The sequence below is a fragment of the Aythya marila genome (genome assembly GCF_965140915.1).
Source record: "Aythya marila genome assembly, chromosome: 1".
Lineage (NCBI taxonomy): Eukaryota > Metazoa > Chordata > Aves > Anseriformes > Anatidae > Aythya > Aythya marila.
Window position 1 is genome coordinate 21,832,049 of NC_139042.1, and position 16,693 is coordinate 21,848,741.

At 46.0% G+C, this 16,693-nt stretch overlaps 1 protein-coding gene across 1 annotated transcript in view; it reads right to left on the reverse strand.

The window, feature by feature from the left end:
- Positions 1-639: 639 nt before the first annotated feature.
- The window catches only part of FLT1 (fms related receptor tyrosine kinase 1), a 108,239-nt gene continuing 92,185 nt past the window's right edge, over positions 640-16,693 (reverse strand). Inside the window, exons 20-30 of the mRNA XM_082778650.1 lie at positions 16,437-16,525; positions 14,781-14,940; positions 14,264-14,361; positions 13,568-13,690; positions 12,557-12,668; positions 10,501-10,600; positions 9,022-9,127; positions 8,813-8,943; positions 8,407-8,491; positions 7,887-7,978; positions 640-2,653 (exon numbers count right to left, since the gene is read on the reverse strand). Of these exons, the coding sequence (XP_082634776.1) occupies positions 2,449-2,653; positions 7,887-7,978; positions 8,407-8,491; positions 8,813-8,943; positions 9,022-9,127; positions 10,501-10,600; positions 12,557-12,668; positions 13,568-13,690; positions 14,264-14,361; positions 14,781-14,940; positions 16,437-16,525 (1,301 nt within the window). The 3' untranslated portion in view covers positions 640-2,448. The remainder of the gene's footprint in view (positions 2,654-7,886; positions 7,979-8,406; positions 8,492-8,812; positions 8,944-9,021; positions 9,128-10,500; positions 10,601-12,556; positions 12,669-13,567; positions 13,691-14,263; positions 14,362-14,780; positions 14,941-16,436; positions 16,526-16,693) is intronic.

The following is a 16,693-nucleotide window of genomic DNA, read 5'->3' on the forward strand; positions in this document are numbered from 1 at the left end:
TATATCTACGGTGTGGCTTAGAGTTACCCTCAGGTCCTAAAATGATATATGGCAGAGAGTCCTTGATGGAACATCTCAGTGGAGGCAGCTTTTCCAAGTTGTGCCATCTTGGCTGGGAATTTGGGTCTCAGGTGGGTCTGTGAAGAAGAGAACATCTACCAGGTCTGAGTTGCTAGCTTGTGTCATAGTTGGTTTGGAACAGGTTTTATTCATGAAACCTGGCTTCGCTTGCTGTCCTTCCATCTGTACCAGATCTAGCTGCAGGACTGACCACAAGGTGAGTAGTTGAGTGGATATTTGGGAATGGCAATCTTTAATTACCCTACCATGAAACCTTGGCTCTCCTAGAGGCAGAGTTGATTTTTTTTATTTTTTTATTTTTTGCCTCCAGACAGCAGTAAACATTTCTTAAATATTCTGGATTTAGTGGATTTCACTCTCACAAGGAGCAGCACTACTGTCCATCACTGTATCCCCTTTGTTCAAGAAGTGTGCCTTCAGTGCAATTATTCCACATTCCTGTTTGCTCACAAAACTGGTATGTTTGATGCATGAGTGCTGTCCAGAGATGAATTGTCTGTTGCAGTAACCTTCGATACTGGATTAACTAACTGGTCAGAACTGTGCACATTCTTTGAAAAAGCAAACTTTATTGTATGAGTTTAGTAGTCAAATGCATTATATGAAGACAGAAAATGCAAGATAAAAGGAGTTATTCACATCCAAAGAAACTTAGGGGATTCATATAAAAGTAATCTTTGTAGTCCAGTTTTCTTAAATATTATGCACAAAAAGCATATTTATATATTTACATTGTGCAAACACTTCCTTTCAGAGATGCATTATCCCATAATGACTATTGCTGAAATGGAACTAGGAAACAGTTCTCTCCAATTCCATTTGTTTTGATCAAAATCAAATATACTTTACCAGCAAGAGACAGTGCAATATGGTGTATTTAAAACTGGTGATCTCTTGGGAAGGAAGATCTAGAATTGATATTTAGCTTAGAAGTGGCAGTACATATTTCTTTTACTTGCATATACAAGATCATTTTTCTTTGTAAATATGCAAAAGCTCATTTCCCTCTGTCTGTTAGTGGGTTAAATTCACAGTTTCTAAACTGAGTTTTAAGAGGTCAATCCATATATGTAGCATTTTAATATATATATTTAAAAGGGACCACAAAAAACATTGGGCAGTAGTTGATTCAGAAGACATCAGAGCTATTGTGTTAAATGGCCAAAGCCTCCTTAATATTGTATTTAAAGATGAAAGGGGATAATGCATCCCCCCCACATCTTGAACTGAGAGCATTCATGTGCTTTCTGAGATGCTACACAGAAGTCTGTTGCAAATCAATGATGCATTTTTATTCCTGTACATACATACTGTTAACTAACCTAGAAGTTCAACTGTCTTCATAGAAAAGCTGCCCAAACTTTCCAAAGAGATTGCCATGCTATTTCTAAGTATTCCCTTCACGCTCTCTATTAATCAATACTTTGTTGAAAATATATGCAGCTTAATAGCCGTACTGTCCTTTCGGACAGATTCCCATAAATAGAATATAATCAGTGCAGTGTTAGAAAGTCCACTAAGTTTCATGGACGGAGCTTGGCTTTAACATATCTAGCTTGTTTGTTTCCAGTGTGTGTATGTTGGTGTATTGACAAAGTGCAAATCTTCAAGACTGTTGACCTGATTGCAGCAGCCTTGACCAAAGGGAATTGATCTGCATTCCCTGTTCTGGCAGCACCGACTCTGACCTGAGTTCTTTTGTATTCTTGCAAGCTGTGTTTTGCAAGATGTGCTTGAAACTCTTGCCTCACAGAACTCCCTGGGTCTTTTGTCATCCAAAGCAGTAAGACACGTGTAGTGCCTCATCCCTCACTAGCCTTCCACCAAGTTTCTCAAGGTGGAGTTTTCACTTAAAACTGTACAGTGTGATCTGTTCTGTTGTTTTTCCTCTTCTCAGAACCTCCTTCATTTTTCAGCACTATGCAGGTAGCCTCACCGTAGGCCCAAGCAATACAGCACCCATTCCAAGGTGCCTTACGCTGTGGGCTCATCCCCGCTGCCTCTCCTGACCAGGACCCCAGTGCTGTGGGCCAGAGTCTGGGTTAGTGCAGCATCACCTACCATCCTGCTGCCAGGGACCGAATGGTGAACTGTTTTTTTTTTTTTCGGTAATGATGACAATTATGGTTTTTAGAAGCGCTGGGCAATTTTACTGACAGCTTCTGGAGTTCAGCATTGGGAAAGTCAAGGCCTAAGCATTAGTATTCTGCTATGTTTTGTATATGCTTGTTGCAGTCTGTAGAAACGCAGATCATTGAGATTAAGCCAACGATAACTTCTTAAACTTCAGGATAACTTTTTAAACTGACATTGTTTTTAGAAAAACCTGTTTGCATTAAATGCATGTTAAATCCTGGCCCAGATGACTTAAACAGGTGGCTGAGAGTAATGGACCACTGAGTTGTAGTCAGGAGGGGGAGAGTGGCACGCTTTCATTTTCTCCAGCACCGCGTTGCCGTAAGTGTATCTTCGCTTGGGGTCGCTGAGTTGGTCACAACTGAAACTGCAGAAGCTTCTCGGCTTTGTCATTCCAGAAAGCACTGACTCCTTGCTCCTGCTGGCACCTTTCACACTGAAATAGAGCAGCATCACTGTTAGCATATTTAACATGTGCTGATGTTTTGTTTTCATGACTTGAGCAAACCACATCACAAGTCGCAGCTTTGTTTATTCTCAGATGAGGGAAAGAAACAGCATTGATGCAGATGGGATTGCTCAATGGAAGAGCAGAACGGAGCACTGAAAGAGCCCTGTGTCCCCCCTGAGTCTCCCTCTGAGCAGAAATGCTGTGACTGAACATCCTTAATAAAGTGATTGTGGTCATTGTATTACAGACTTGGTGCTCACGGGGGAATATCTGAGCACTCAGCCTAACCTTTAGTGTTCATTTGTGGCTGGTGCTGGGGGGTGAAGCTTCACTGCAGGGCTGAGTAGCGTGGAGTGTCCGACATCTGCCCTGCTGCTGGGCTGTGGGTCCCGAAGGGGTCTCCGTACTTAAATGTTCTCTGTAAGGGAACTGGGGGTGTTTGACCAGGAGGAGCGAAGTAATGCAATGTCTGAAGCCATGGGGTAAAACCAGAAAGCTATTAGCATAGGGTTATCAAGAGCGTAATGCTGCAATGAATTTTTGAGACAAGTGACCAGTGCTTCTGAGAAGGGCAAAAGCTCTGGGTATCCCCTATCTTAGCCTGCTCTCGGCAGCAGCCATTAGCTGCTGTTTTTAATTAGTGCTCCTGTCCCGCAAAGGACCAGTTATCCTGTAAGCTGTCTTTTATAAAACGCCTTTTTTTTTTTTTTTTTTTTTTTTAACAGTGGTGTTGGTGTTAAATGTCTTCTCAGCTTAGCCACTCCTTAAGACACTGTTTGTTTTGCAACGCGTTCTCACCCATATTCTAAGAGTGCAGTGCTTAAAAGGGCTCTTTCAAATAATGAAGACGGGTAAGGCACAGACAATTCTCACACCATTGGACTTAGACACTGAAGCCTTAGCTGCAGACATATGATAAGATGGGACAGTTTCCATCATTGGTTAAATGTGAAATCCCTAATCCCAAATTAAACCTATGTTGGACTACAGTACCTAAAATAAGGTTCCCTTCGTGTTTATAAGTTCCTGGACACTCTGGTCCTCTCCCTTTATAAGGTCAGGAACATTGGCAGTCTTGAATTCCAGAGAACACAGTCAGAACATCTGGTGAGACTTTGCAAGCCCAAGATTTTGCTTTTAATTTTAATTTGCGCTGTTTGATCTTTAAATGAAGTACAGAGCTAGTAGCTCAGCACAGATTAGGAAATGGAGAAGTAGCACTTTCTCTTAGATTTCATGCTTTCTTGAATCTTGAACTCACAAGCCTTTGTACTTTGTAAGCAATGAGGTCTCTGCCTACTGTAGGAAACTGGAGGGCCCTCCCAAGCAGACCACCCCATTACATTTGTCTGTAGATGGATGGGGTTCACGAGGAGGAGTCCTCATGATGAGGGTTGCGGATGCATCCCATATTTCTGTATTTAATCTGTTGGCAGATGGCAAGTAGTTGCCTTGGGATAAATTCCATAACTGCGTGACAAGGTTAGTCACAGCCTCAATGGACATTTTAAAATGGTTTTATAAAGAAATGCTTCCATGATTTACATTGCAGTTGTCGAGTCTTAGGGAGCGGTGGGCTGGCAGAAGTGCAATGTGCATGCTAAGTTATGAGCCTTAAAATCATCAAGCTTTGATCCTTTTATTTCTCACCAGGCTTTTGCACCATGAGAATATGAGTCTTCTTGCAGCCACGGACCATAACATTTTGTCATGTAGACCTAGTATATTTGGAAATACTAATGCTTTAATAAACAATACCTCATATCTCAAGGCCAGCTAAAAGGCCTGAGGCAGTATCATGTTATGGAGCTAGAGTAAAGCTTCAGTACTAGACTTGGCTTCTCCTCAGGCTAATTAACAAACCTTTATGCCAGTAGAGCTGCAGCTATTCATTTCACCATGAGTGCACTGGTGTACCTGGACACACGCTCCCACAGGCAGTGCTCAGAGAGCCTGCAGGGTTTGGCATCTGTGGCCTGGCTTCTTCAGCTGTGGACTATTTTATTTCCACTCTGTACATTGGAAGGTGTCTACTTGGGTTTTAATTGGGATTATTTGCTGGAGGGAGTTGCTGCTGCTTCCCTGACAGTCTGCATTTAGAAATTTGCTGAGGAGGGAGGTTGGCTGTGGTTTTTGAGATGTGTGTTCTAGCCCAAGGATTTTGGCTTAACAGGGGTTGGGCTTTTTCTACAATACTGGAAAGCTAAATAAGAGGTGCCACTGGGATCCCGATCACTTGCAAAGTCAAAGAGCAATCTTATGAGCTCTTTCTTTGCCTTCAAATCTTTCCATTGAGATCACATCACTTGAGTCCTTACAAGTAGGAAAGACTTCTCTCTTAATGCTGTTCCCATTAATACCTTTTTTCATCTCAATGGCAATAACAAGTCCAAGGCATGCCACCATGTCATTAGTTGTTCTGTCTGCCACTTGGGCCTGGGGGGCTCACCAGGGCTTAGGGAGATGCTTGTTTCCTGTAGGGGGATGGGGTAAAACCAAGGGGGAGCTTTGCATGCTGATACCTTCCCCTACACAGTGTTAGAAGCGGGAAGAAGGGGACTGGCCTGGGTCAGCTGGGTACCTCTGTGTTGTCCCCTTGCCTCTGGTTGCTCACACTGAGGTCATGCTTTGAGAGTCAAGAGCATAGAGACAACTGATGAGTTTCCTGTGAAACAAGCCCTGTGTGCACTTCAGGGGACAGCTCAGTCCTGTGCCTGTGTCCACGAAGAAGCACAGGGAAGACGCAACAGCTCTGGCTCCCTCCACCCTACTCAGTACTTCAGTGCTGTCAGGATTGGCCCTGCCACTTGGTCCTCTGACACTGCACTCCAGGCCGTGCAAACACACTTGGGCTGTTATCAAAACACCACCCTATCTGCCTGGCTTGCATGCTATTTCAGGCACCTCAAACTGAGAAAAAAAACAACATGCAGATCCTAATTGCTCTGTCCTGGGAAGCACAGCAACCAACAGGGAAATTCCAGCTTGGTGCTTACCCCCCTGTGAGCCTGGACAACCTGCTCCCAGCTCACCTGCTCTGGGGCAGCAAGGGCACAGCTGCTCCTGAGCACTCCTGGGAGTGCATTTGTCTGCATCTGTGTCCTAAAACACAAGTGCTGAGGTTGATGGAGTGTGACGGTGAGCGCTTTGGAGTGGCCAGGCATTGCAGTGAATGTGTTAGCTGGTGCTAAGAAGGCTGACCCCTTCCTCATCCTGGCACTGTCTGCTCTGACCATGAGCCACTACTGCTCGCTCAGACTCTATTTTAGCGTTATTCTTCTAATAATCCAGCGACCTGAGCTGGAGAGAGGACAGGACCACAGCGTGGGATGCTTGGGATGCAAGGGAAGAGGTAGGACTGTGCAGTGGGTTAGATAAGCTTACATATGTAAAACCCCTCTAGGTTCTACCTTGTCTAGTGTTCAGGGGGTGTTTATTTGCTGCTCCAGCTTAGCCTAATTAAAGGATGCTTAGCTAGGAAGCTGAAACTTTTAGGAATGTGTGCACACCAGAGGGTCACTGATATGTGAATGCTTTTTGGCTGTAACACTACAGCAATGCTTGTTTAGCTTGCAGGCCCGCTGACCTTGTGTGTTCTCAGCCAACTGCTCTGTTTCCCTGAGGATTTACATTCTAGCAGCCACTGCTGAGTTCATTTTTTTTTCCCCCCACCCAAGCATTCCTTTTCCTTATGCAGCTGAAAAATCTCCTGAAAGCCCTTCCAGGGTGATGCTGGGGGCATGCTTCATGCCTTCTGTGCCACACAAAGAAAAAGGCGTTTTGCGTGTTTCACAGGGGGAGGTCACTGCGTTGTCCCTGCGGCTGACAGCAGCCTTCACCCTTACATTTACATCGCAGTTACAGAGAGAAAAAAAGTGGGTTAAACCACTTCAGGACAACATTGCAACCTCTGGAGGCTTGTAACACCTGTGTGTGTGTTCCTAGCTTGGGAATACTCAGCTCCTCCAAGGAATGTATGGAGAATAGCTCAAAAAAAAAAAAAAATCAAAGCACGAGGCATTCTCCTGTGCTTTGTTGGGGGGGCTCGTGTTGTCCTGGCCTTGCCCTGCACCAGCAGTGCTGCCAGCAGCACATGTCCCTGCCACACTGTGTATTTTGGCCATGTGAGCAGGCCCCTATGCACGTTCTCACACGTGTGGCTCTCTGTGTGTAACCAACACCCTCTTAGTCACCAGAATTTTTCTCGAAGCGAGGCCTCCCCGCCTTGACAGCACGTTTCAGCCGTCCACAATTGTTCACTGAGACAATACTGAGACAATAGAGTGCTGCCCGGCCGGTGACAGGCTTGGAACAGCAAAGATGGCCTTGACCTAATGCCAGCCTGAGAGGAGCGGTGGGATGGAGCTGGGCTGCCCCCGGCCTGGCCACGAGCTCAGTCGGGCCCTGGTGCTGTCGGCTTCGTGAGGCCTGTGAGCTGAGACACCACCAGCACCAAGAAAACAAACATTTCCCACTTGCAGAGATCCTGCAGCATGTTTCTTAGTGCAGTCCTAGCTCCCTGCGTGGGTAGCTGTCAGGAATTAGGTGGAGGAAGGTGGCCGATACATTCAAGTGCTTAAAGGCAGGAAGAGAAATGAGGCCCTCACATCCATCTATTGTAAAGTTGCCACTTCAGCATCCTGAGCCCATGGGTGTTAAATGGGCCGTGCTCAGCTGAGTCATGGAAAAGGAGGGCAACAACAAGCGCTGGGAGCCTTGTTCCAGTTGGGGTGCCCTTGGGGACACACAGGAGTGACCGTAGAGCCTCTGCAGCCACACATGCCTCCTCCTCCTCGCCAAGGGCTGCTTTCCTGCAGCCTCCTGCCTCTGTCTTGGCTCCCTGGCACTCGCCTGCCCGGCCTGGCATGAAGGTGATCAACAGAGCCCTAATAAACCCTAGAGACAATGGGCATCGAAGAGGCTGAGGGTTATTTCTTTTCTCTGAGGCGTATGGAGGGTGGTAGGAGCTGCTTGACTCCTGACTTACTGGGCACAGGAGTCTCACATCAAACTCAACTGCTTGAGCAGGGGTTGGACCAGATGACCTCCAGAGGTCCCTTCCAACCTCAACCATCCTGTGATGAAGACATCTCAGCAAGAGCCTCTAAAGGCCTGGGGGCACCTCAGCTTCTTTCGTTAGGCCCAGTTCAGTACAAGGACCCCAAGTCCTCCTTTGCCTTCTAACGTGGAGGAGGAGAAGGGAACATAAAATACAGACCCAAAGAGCGTCCGCTTCTGCTTGCTGCCTGTCCAGGTGAAGCGTTTCAGCTCTTCTGAGGGCAGCACCATCCCGCTGTCTGCTTGGTAGTCCTTGGAAAAAACAGAAACGCAGCCCTGTTAGGTGCTGGTTGTATGCAGATACTTTTACAGACTTGATTCCTATTCAGGAGGTTTTCCTGCTGGTTTTCCAAGTTGTCCTTGTTTTGGATTGCAGCAAACACATGCCAATAGTGCAGATAACAAGTGTTAATAGAAAGGTGCTTATAAGCAAGGGGAGGGCCTGGCCAGCCACCAGGTCAGCCTTGAGACCACCGCCGTGCCTTTCTCACCTCCCACCTTGCAGTGTGTATAACTGCTTGTCTGGAGTGCTGCAAACACAGCTGATCTTGCACCTCACATCAGGAGAGGCTGCAAGGCAGTAAAACCCCTCCTTGATTCTCTTTGTGTAAATCTGTCACGCAAAAATAAATAAACAAACAAATAATCAATGGCCTATCACTTGGCCAAGAGTCACTTACATTGAATGCAAGTGTTTCCTTGATGGGAAGCTCTTCAAATGTCTTTATACGCTGGGGTGGTTTTATTTTGAAGGTGTTTATATATCTGTTGAACAAAAAGAGGAAGACAACCTTTGGCGAGAGCATGAAGTGCATGACCAGGAAGTGCTGGTTATTTCTGTATTTCTTTCAGTTTTTGCTTAACAGCCACCGAGGTATTTTTGTCAATGGGGCTTGTTGGCCAGAGCCCACCCCAACCTCCCTCCCCAAGCCCAGGACCACAACGGCTGGCCCTGATAGCAGCACTGCTGGGAAGCTCAGTTGCTGTGCCTGGGGGTTTTCTTCCACCCAAACGCAAAACAGGCTCTGGAGCATGCTGCAACACCCACCAAACCAACCCAAACAAACCTAATCCTGCTTATCTCACCTGACGTTTTCAGTGCTTCTGCAATTTGGGCTCGTTACAGGAAACTTCTCATTGCACAAAGGGTCAGTTGCAGGGGGAAACCCACTGTTGGTCGTAAATATGGCATCGAGGGGTATATAGTCCTTGCCCTCCTAAAAGCAGGGAGGAAATCACAGTGTTACTCCCAAGATCAGAGGATGGCTGGCAGCTCACAGTCCTTCCAGTCGTACCTGTTGCACGTTTGCCTGCAGCAGGTCGCCCAGCCTCTTCACCAGCTCGGAGAACCTCGGCCTCTCGTTGGGGTTGCTCCTCCAGCAGTCCATCATGATTTGGTAGCTGTGAAGACAAGGGCAAAATGAGCACATGGGAGGTTAGGGTTCAATTTGACCCAAGGCAGCACAAATTCTGATGGCTTTTCATTGACAGAGTTAACTCCTGAACCCGTATGATTTTACAAACGTGCTCCCCATCACTAAAAGAGCAAGCTTTCCACGGACAAAGCAAAGGATTTTTTCTCACAAGACACCAGGAAGACCACATCAAAAGAATAATTTAGCCAACTAGTCATACTTTCTTTTTTTATTCCTAATTAAGCATTAAACCTTTGTATTAAACACCTATTAACGGGCAATGTTTAAGTTAAGGCATCCTAAGATGACTTATATGAATGTGTCACTTCCTCGTATTGGTTGAGTTGAGCTTTCCTTCCTGCAATAAAATATGTGGAAGAGAAAAAAAAAAAAAAGAAACAAAAACCCAACAAACCTTATCTACTGTCATTGGGATAATAAACTTAGCCAATGGGTAATAATCCCAGATAGATGTGGCTGGCTTGCTTCCTTTTGCTTCTTCCAGAACTATTTTTTGGCATGTGTTGCTATTTCGAGCCATGAGGCAGCACCCAAAAAGGCACTGAAGACATACACGTGCTTTGCCTGCAGGGGTAAAATCCAATGGATACGTTCATACTCCTGAGTGATTTGCCCCACAGGGTGTGAGTTTGGTGTGCTGAAATTCATCATCCCTGTGGGAACATCTGAGGCCAGGAAAATCCCATCTTTTGGGGTGCTGCAGAGTCAGAATCTCACTTGGCTGGTCACAGGGGGTTCCTGCAGGGCTGTCTGTGTCGCCGCTGTGACGTTAAGGCAGACTGCAGACCAAGCAGGCTGGGAGGCTGCGGGTCCCCGCCACCTTCCTCCAGACAGTGGCTCCAGGAAAGGGTGGGCCCTCGCCACCAGCGTGTTTGCAAGGAAGCTTCTGCTGCTGCTTCCGAAGTTCAGAAAACGTTCCTAATGTCACATTCCTCCAGCACTTATCTGTGCGCGTGCCGGTAAATGCTAAACCTGGAAAGGAACCTCCTTCCTTCTTCTGCAGCTGGAGCAGCCCTTGCCCAGCCCAGCCAAAGCTGCACGCGGGTCCTGGTCATGCAGGGTGGACATCATGGCACTGACCCTGCCTTTGCAGGATTACCTGCAGATCCCCAAGCACCTGGGCTCAGGTTCACATCCCACTGGTGAGAGGTTCTGCCAGGGTCATGGTGCTCCTCACCCTCTCTGACCCCATGGGAGGACCAAGAAGGTGCCTGTGGCAGCAAGAAGATGAGGCTGTCTTGGGTTATTCTCCTGTATGTTTTTGTGGAGTGTTTTTTGCAGAGGTTCATACATTATGAGGGTGGAGGGATACAGGACAAGTAGAGAAAGGCATCTTACATCTCTTCAGTGGCTTGCTCTGGGGCCTTCATCCTTGTGCCTTCCTTTAGTCTGCTGCAGAAGTCTTCATCTATTTGGACTCCGGGGTACGGAGAGGCGCCTGGGGACAACATGGAGAGAAGAGGATTATCCATCCATCCATCCATCCATCCATCCACCCACCCACCCACCCACCCATTCATCCTTCCACCCAGCCTTCCATCCCCTGAGCCAGAGCCAGGTGGTGAATTGTTTCTGCACACGAGGACACGTCCCTCTTAGCATATGACACACCAGCAGCTGTCCCCATCCCTGCACCATGCTCAGCACCATGCTCCCTGTGCAATTGGTGGAGGAAAACAGGGTGATCTCCCCACGTGGACCTCCACCTAGGGACAGGTGAGCTGCTCTCAGCAGGTCTCTTCTCCCAGCACTGACTGCAAAGGGAGCCTGGCTTGGTACCTGTGACCTGGCCTCAGACCCTCACATCCCTCCTACTGTCCCCAGGCTCCCCCCTGTTGTCCCCAAGCACTTGGGTGTGCAGCATCTGCCTGCAGGGTTCAGGGCATGGAGACCACAGGCAGGGAAATGCTGATGATGATGCTCTAAGCCCTGCTCTTCACAGGAGAGCAGGATTAAATGCTAGTGGTTCACCTGACCTCAATACAAGAAAAAAAAAAAACAAAACATGACTTTGACTTGAAAGGAATCCCCAAGGAAAAGCCAAGTTTGATCTCTCTGTGGTTTGGACCAATCCAAATGCTAGTTAGCTAAGCAGTCCCAAATGCTCAAACCCACCTACTAGAGTACTAAAATCATGGTTTAAAATCAGATCGTGACACATCTGCATTATTTCTCAAGTTTCCGTAGTTGTAAAGTACAGCCTGACCATGCTATTTTTGTTTATTTGTTTGTTTGTTTGTTTCCTTGAGATGAGAAAGCATCAGGAAAAGGAAAAATGGAAAAAACAAAACCCCCCAAAAAAACCCTCTCTGAGAGTCAGTCACCAGGGGCTGGGACTTTAAGAAAAAAATAACAGGTACTATGAAGCTGACCATAAAATCACATGAGTTGTCAGGCTGACCAGCAACGTGTATTTAAACTAATAAATGATTGATTGTCCTGCAAATTGTATGGTATTGTTTCCTCTGCTGTTCTCCTCTTTTGTCAGTCTCTGTGTTGGACCCAGTTAGGTTTCTTCTGTTATGATGTTCATTGTTCCCTTGCAGTGTACATTTTATATCCTGTATTTTTAATGTAGGAAAGAGAAAAGAAAAAAAAAGGAAAGGAAAGGAAAGGAAAGGAAAGGAAAGGAAAGGAAAGGAAAGGAAAGGAAAGGAAAGGAAAGGAAAGGAAAGGAAAGGAAAGGAAAGGAAAGGAAAGGAAAGGAAAGAAAAGAAAAGAAAAGAAAAGAAAAGAAAAGAAAAGAAAAGAAAAGAAAAGAAAAGAAAAGAAAAGAAAAGAAAAGAAAGAGACTCCTTGGGTGTTAATGTCAGGTTGCATGCTCCAGGTCATCCTGTGTCATCTTTATGGTTCCTTGCTCATGGGGAGGCAGCTGTGCAGGGCTGGGGAGGTGGGGACAGAGCTGCCACAGAGCTCAGATGGCTCCAGCACAGCCAGGGACATGCAGAGACCTCCTTGAGGTTTGGGACCCCTTTACTCCCATGGCGGAATTAAAAGCCCTTGGAAGAAGCTCCAAGTGCATGGCACAGGGCATCTTGAACACTGTTGCACACAAGGTGATGCTTCAACCCATCTCAGGTGGCATGAAGCCACTGACAGAAGCTCACAGGTTCCTTGCTATATTGCAGGGTCCCACTTTCAATAAAAACACTTCAAAATTTGCCCCATTTTTCTGGTTTGCTTCATTGGTCAATAAAACTAAAGAACTAAAACAAAGAACTAAAATTTCCATTTCTCGGAGGTGTGATACAGACAATTCCCCCCTCTGCCCCTACTCTCCACCTGTGCTTGATTTAGATGTTTCCTTATTAAAGACACAGCAAAATCTCATTGAAGTCAATGGCTGAGTTAATGGCAGCCACCTTGGCCAATCCCAGCTCCAGATTTAACATACCCAAGGAAAATATCTCCCACAGCAAGACCCCATAGGACCACACGTCGCTTTTGGTGTTGTAGATTTTATCAAATATGGATTCTGGAGCCATCCACTTGAGAGGAAGTCGAGCCTGGAATGAAGCGGACAAACCTGTCTGTTATTTCCAGAGACTGAAAGAATTTAATCATAAATGAATCAACTATATATTGTTATGTAAATAATTACTATTCAAACAGGAGCCTGTGGGATTTCCTTACAGGCAGTCAAGATAAACCCACGCTCATTCAGACACTTTCTTAACAGATTGTCCGAGTAAGAGGTTGTTTTTAAAAAATATGTGTGGCACAAAAAGCCAGGCACTGGAAATCTGTGACCAAGGTGACCAGGCCTTCTCCTCACAGGGATGTGGAGATGTGCCAGAACAGAGGTCTCTTGCCAGTGTTTTAGAGAGAGGGAACAAAACCCTATGGCCAGTCAGAAATCATTTTGTGATGGTTTTGGAGATGTTCTTGGGAAAATTTGGGGGCACTGTGCCAGCAACACTTGAAGACCCCTCAGCACAGCCTATTATTGTATCCTGAGCAGTACTCAAGTCACGTAAGTAATGTTTCACAGCTAATATGTAGTGTTAAAAGTCTTCAGAGTTTTTGTTTTGTTTTTGTGGATGAGGGCATAGCTGGCAGGTGGCTGAGTGAGACATCCAGGAGGAGAACCTTGTTTTGAAGGGGTTTCCTTGAAGGCAGGTTATTGAGCAAAGGGGGTCACATTGCAGAGCCAGCCAAGAGACAAATGCCAAAAGAATTTCTAAAGGATCAACAGACCAGAGCTGTGGACCAGTTACAACGTCTAAGCCTTTTGCTTGAGGACAGACATACTTTCTGGGTATATGACGCATCTTTTTCACATAAAACTGTGATAGCTTTCAAGCTGTTTTAAGCTCAGGAAATGTGAACATCTTCAGAACATTCTGGTGGACAGTTTGAAATGATGTTATAAACATTTGGGTAAATAAACAGCATCTTGACTTACATCTCCTTTTCTCACATAATCAGGATTCTTATAAATATCTCTTGCGAGGCCAAAATCACAGATCTTCACTACATTGTTCTCAGATAAAAGGATGTTTCTGGCTGCCAGGTCACGATGAATGCACTATAATAAAACAGTTTCACAATCAAGCTGCATTTCCTTAATCCTACCCACAAATTTCCTGACCGTCTCCCATATCCTTTTTTAAATTATTATTATTTGAGAGATCAATTTAATAATTTTTTTTTAGGGAAGTCAACTATAGTTTACATGACATTGCAGTAAACAGTGGCAGTTCTTTTCAGAAAAGAAATTTGCAATCCAGAAAGTCATAAATTTTTAAACACGTTGATGTTTCAAGGGAAAGTGCAGATTTTTCTAGGGCTTCCTACATTACATGTGTTGAAATTGAGGGTAAAGAAAAAAAAAAAAAAAAAAAAAAAAAAAAAAAAAGCAACACCACACACACAAAAGATCATCTCTGAATGAATGAGCTTGACCCAGTGCCTTCGACCATGATCCCGTGTTTATGGACTAGGGAGACTTGGATAAACACACCATTATATTTATAACTCCAAGAGGAAAACGGCTCTTCCTTTGGGAGCTCTCCCAAGGAAGGTGTCACAGAAACGTAGACATGATTTCACCTCTGCATCCCATCCTTCTGCGGGGAAAAGTCCCCATGGCAAAGCTCACCTTTCTGGAGGAGAGGAACTCCATGCCCCTCGCCACCTGGAAGCTGTACGAGATCAAGTCCTCCATAGTGAGGGGCAACTTGTAGAGCTCGTCAGCATCTGCACGGGTGGAACATGTGGTTGGTTACAGAGATTGCTCACAAGGCAGTTATTTTCCCCCCTCTCTTACTCATATTATTACTCCCATAATTTCAGTCTTCATAGAGTAACATTTGAAGGTCAACCCACTGTCACTGCAAACAAAAATAGTGTTTGCTTTATACCCCATGCTCTGGACACTGCTGTGTTTTCCCCAAAGATAAGGAGCAGTCAGAAGAAACAATCACACATTTTCCTGTCAGATTTAGTAACCCTGGAAATAATCTTTTTTTAAATCTTCTACCCTCTGGACATGACCCTGTGAGCATCTCCCACGGATGTTTATTAGGGTGATAAATGAGGAAAAAAATTTCAGGGATGCACAGTATGTTGTAAAAATATCACAGACCGTGTAGGGACAGGAAGGAATTAATACCTACCCTCCTCGTCCTCCTCCACATCACTCAGACTTTTATCTTCCTGAAACCCCGAGCTTGCGAAGCTCTCGCTGCTGGTCACACTGGCCAGCCTTTGTTTTTTGCTTTCCACTGGCTCCATATCCTTTTTTTCCTTCATCAGCTCTCCTTGCAGAGAGGAGTCCTTCAAACAGAGAAGTGCAACATCAGAGCAGTGGAGGGGGTGAGGGAGGAACCGAGTCGTGCTTCTCTCTCATTTCCACTAGGAGATATTCACTTGCGGCATCTCCCCTTGCTGTGGGTGCCCAACGCCACAGCAGCAGGTGGGGGCTGCTGCCTATTTGGGCAGAAATTATGGAATCTCCAGCTTGGGAGCTCCAGCACATCATTTTGGGGAACCCCAGGTGGACTAGCTCTGATGAGACGAGGATTTGCAAGGTCCATGGATGGACATACCCTCTGGGCAGAAGCTCGTGTCAGCCTCAGGACATCTTGAAAAGGGGTTTTTTCTCCACTTGCCAGACAAGGAGCTCTGGGGATGAGTTGAGAGATGTGCCAACAGTGCAGGCATCCCAGCCCAACCAAATTAAAGTGTGAGCTTTCCATCCCAGGTTACAGAAGGCACCTGCCTCTGCATCCCTGTGCAGTGCTTGGCGAGGACCAAGGGCACTTTGAATACAGCTGCTGAAGGATCTGACCATCTCTCTTCTGCAATGCTTTCACCCAGTGCTTTCACGCAACATTCAAGGACATTTTAATGCAACACATACAACACTGCATGGAAAATGCTTTTCTTTACAACCTGGAGAGCTGCCTAGCTGTTTGGCCATGCTCTTCCACAGCCATCCCTCTCCCTTGCCATGCTCCATCCCCCTCGGGATCATAGACTTTTGGAGGGCGTTCCTCCTGAGCATGCCCTACCGCAGCCTTCACAGGACCTTTGTGAAAAAGTCCTGAGATGCCTCTGAGCTTTTGGCACAGCTGAGAAGGGGTTTTGAGGACTGCAGCTCTGCATCCAGGCTCCTAAATCCCACCTCAGATCCCTTAATCCTTTGGGGGATTTTGCTGAACGTGCAAAAGCAGGGATATAGTTGGCACGTTTAGGTTCAGGTTTGTAATGAGAAACAGGCAGTAGATTTAATTCAGAGGGCTGTGGGATGTGAGGACAAGAATTTAATCTTTTTTTCCCCTGGATAGACCCATTCCTCACACAATGAGATAATTGGCAGATCTCTCACTATTAAGGTGTCTTGAAACATGGCTTTAAATGGCATTATCTCATTTGTTTTCCCAGCAGCGCTGAAATCAGTGGGCAAAACCACTTCCTTCGGCCTGACTGACACGAGCCTCTGAAGTGACCCCATGCTCAGAAGGAATGGGCTTGTCAGCAGAGGGGCGAGGGCACGTGGGGACACCGCAGATAAAATTCACTTCCTCTCGCTGTAGATGACTCTGTCCAAGTTAGTCACAGCAGGCTCCTTGCACAGTCAGGGGGAGCAATGAGCCCTTTCTTGGCATGACATGTCCCACACCAAACATTTGAAGCAGATCAGGTGTATTGTATCACCCCAAAGCAATTCTCTCCTTTGCAGAGGTTGAGGAGAGTAGCACAGAGGCAGACATCTCCATCCCTGACATGCCAGGGGTGATGAACCCTACCTGGGGCACCTGCCTCCTCACCTTGCTGGCGCAGAAAAAATTCCTCTTGCTCTTCAGATAGTTTGATAAATTCCCATACTTGCAGTATTCAACAATCACCATCAGAGGCCCTGGGGAAAAAAATAAAATAAATAAAAAAATAAAAAGCGCATTTTGAGCAGAATAAAGCAATGAATGGGGGGTTAAGCTTTGAGAAGACAAATAGTCTTCTACGCATGTCAGCATAGCTTGAGCCCAGGACGACTAAAGACATGTCCTAATGAAAGCTGCTTGAAGGA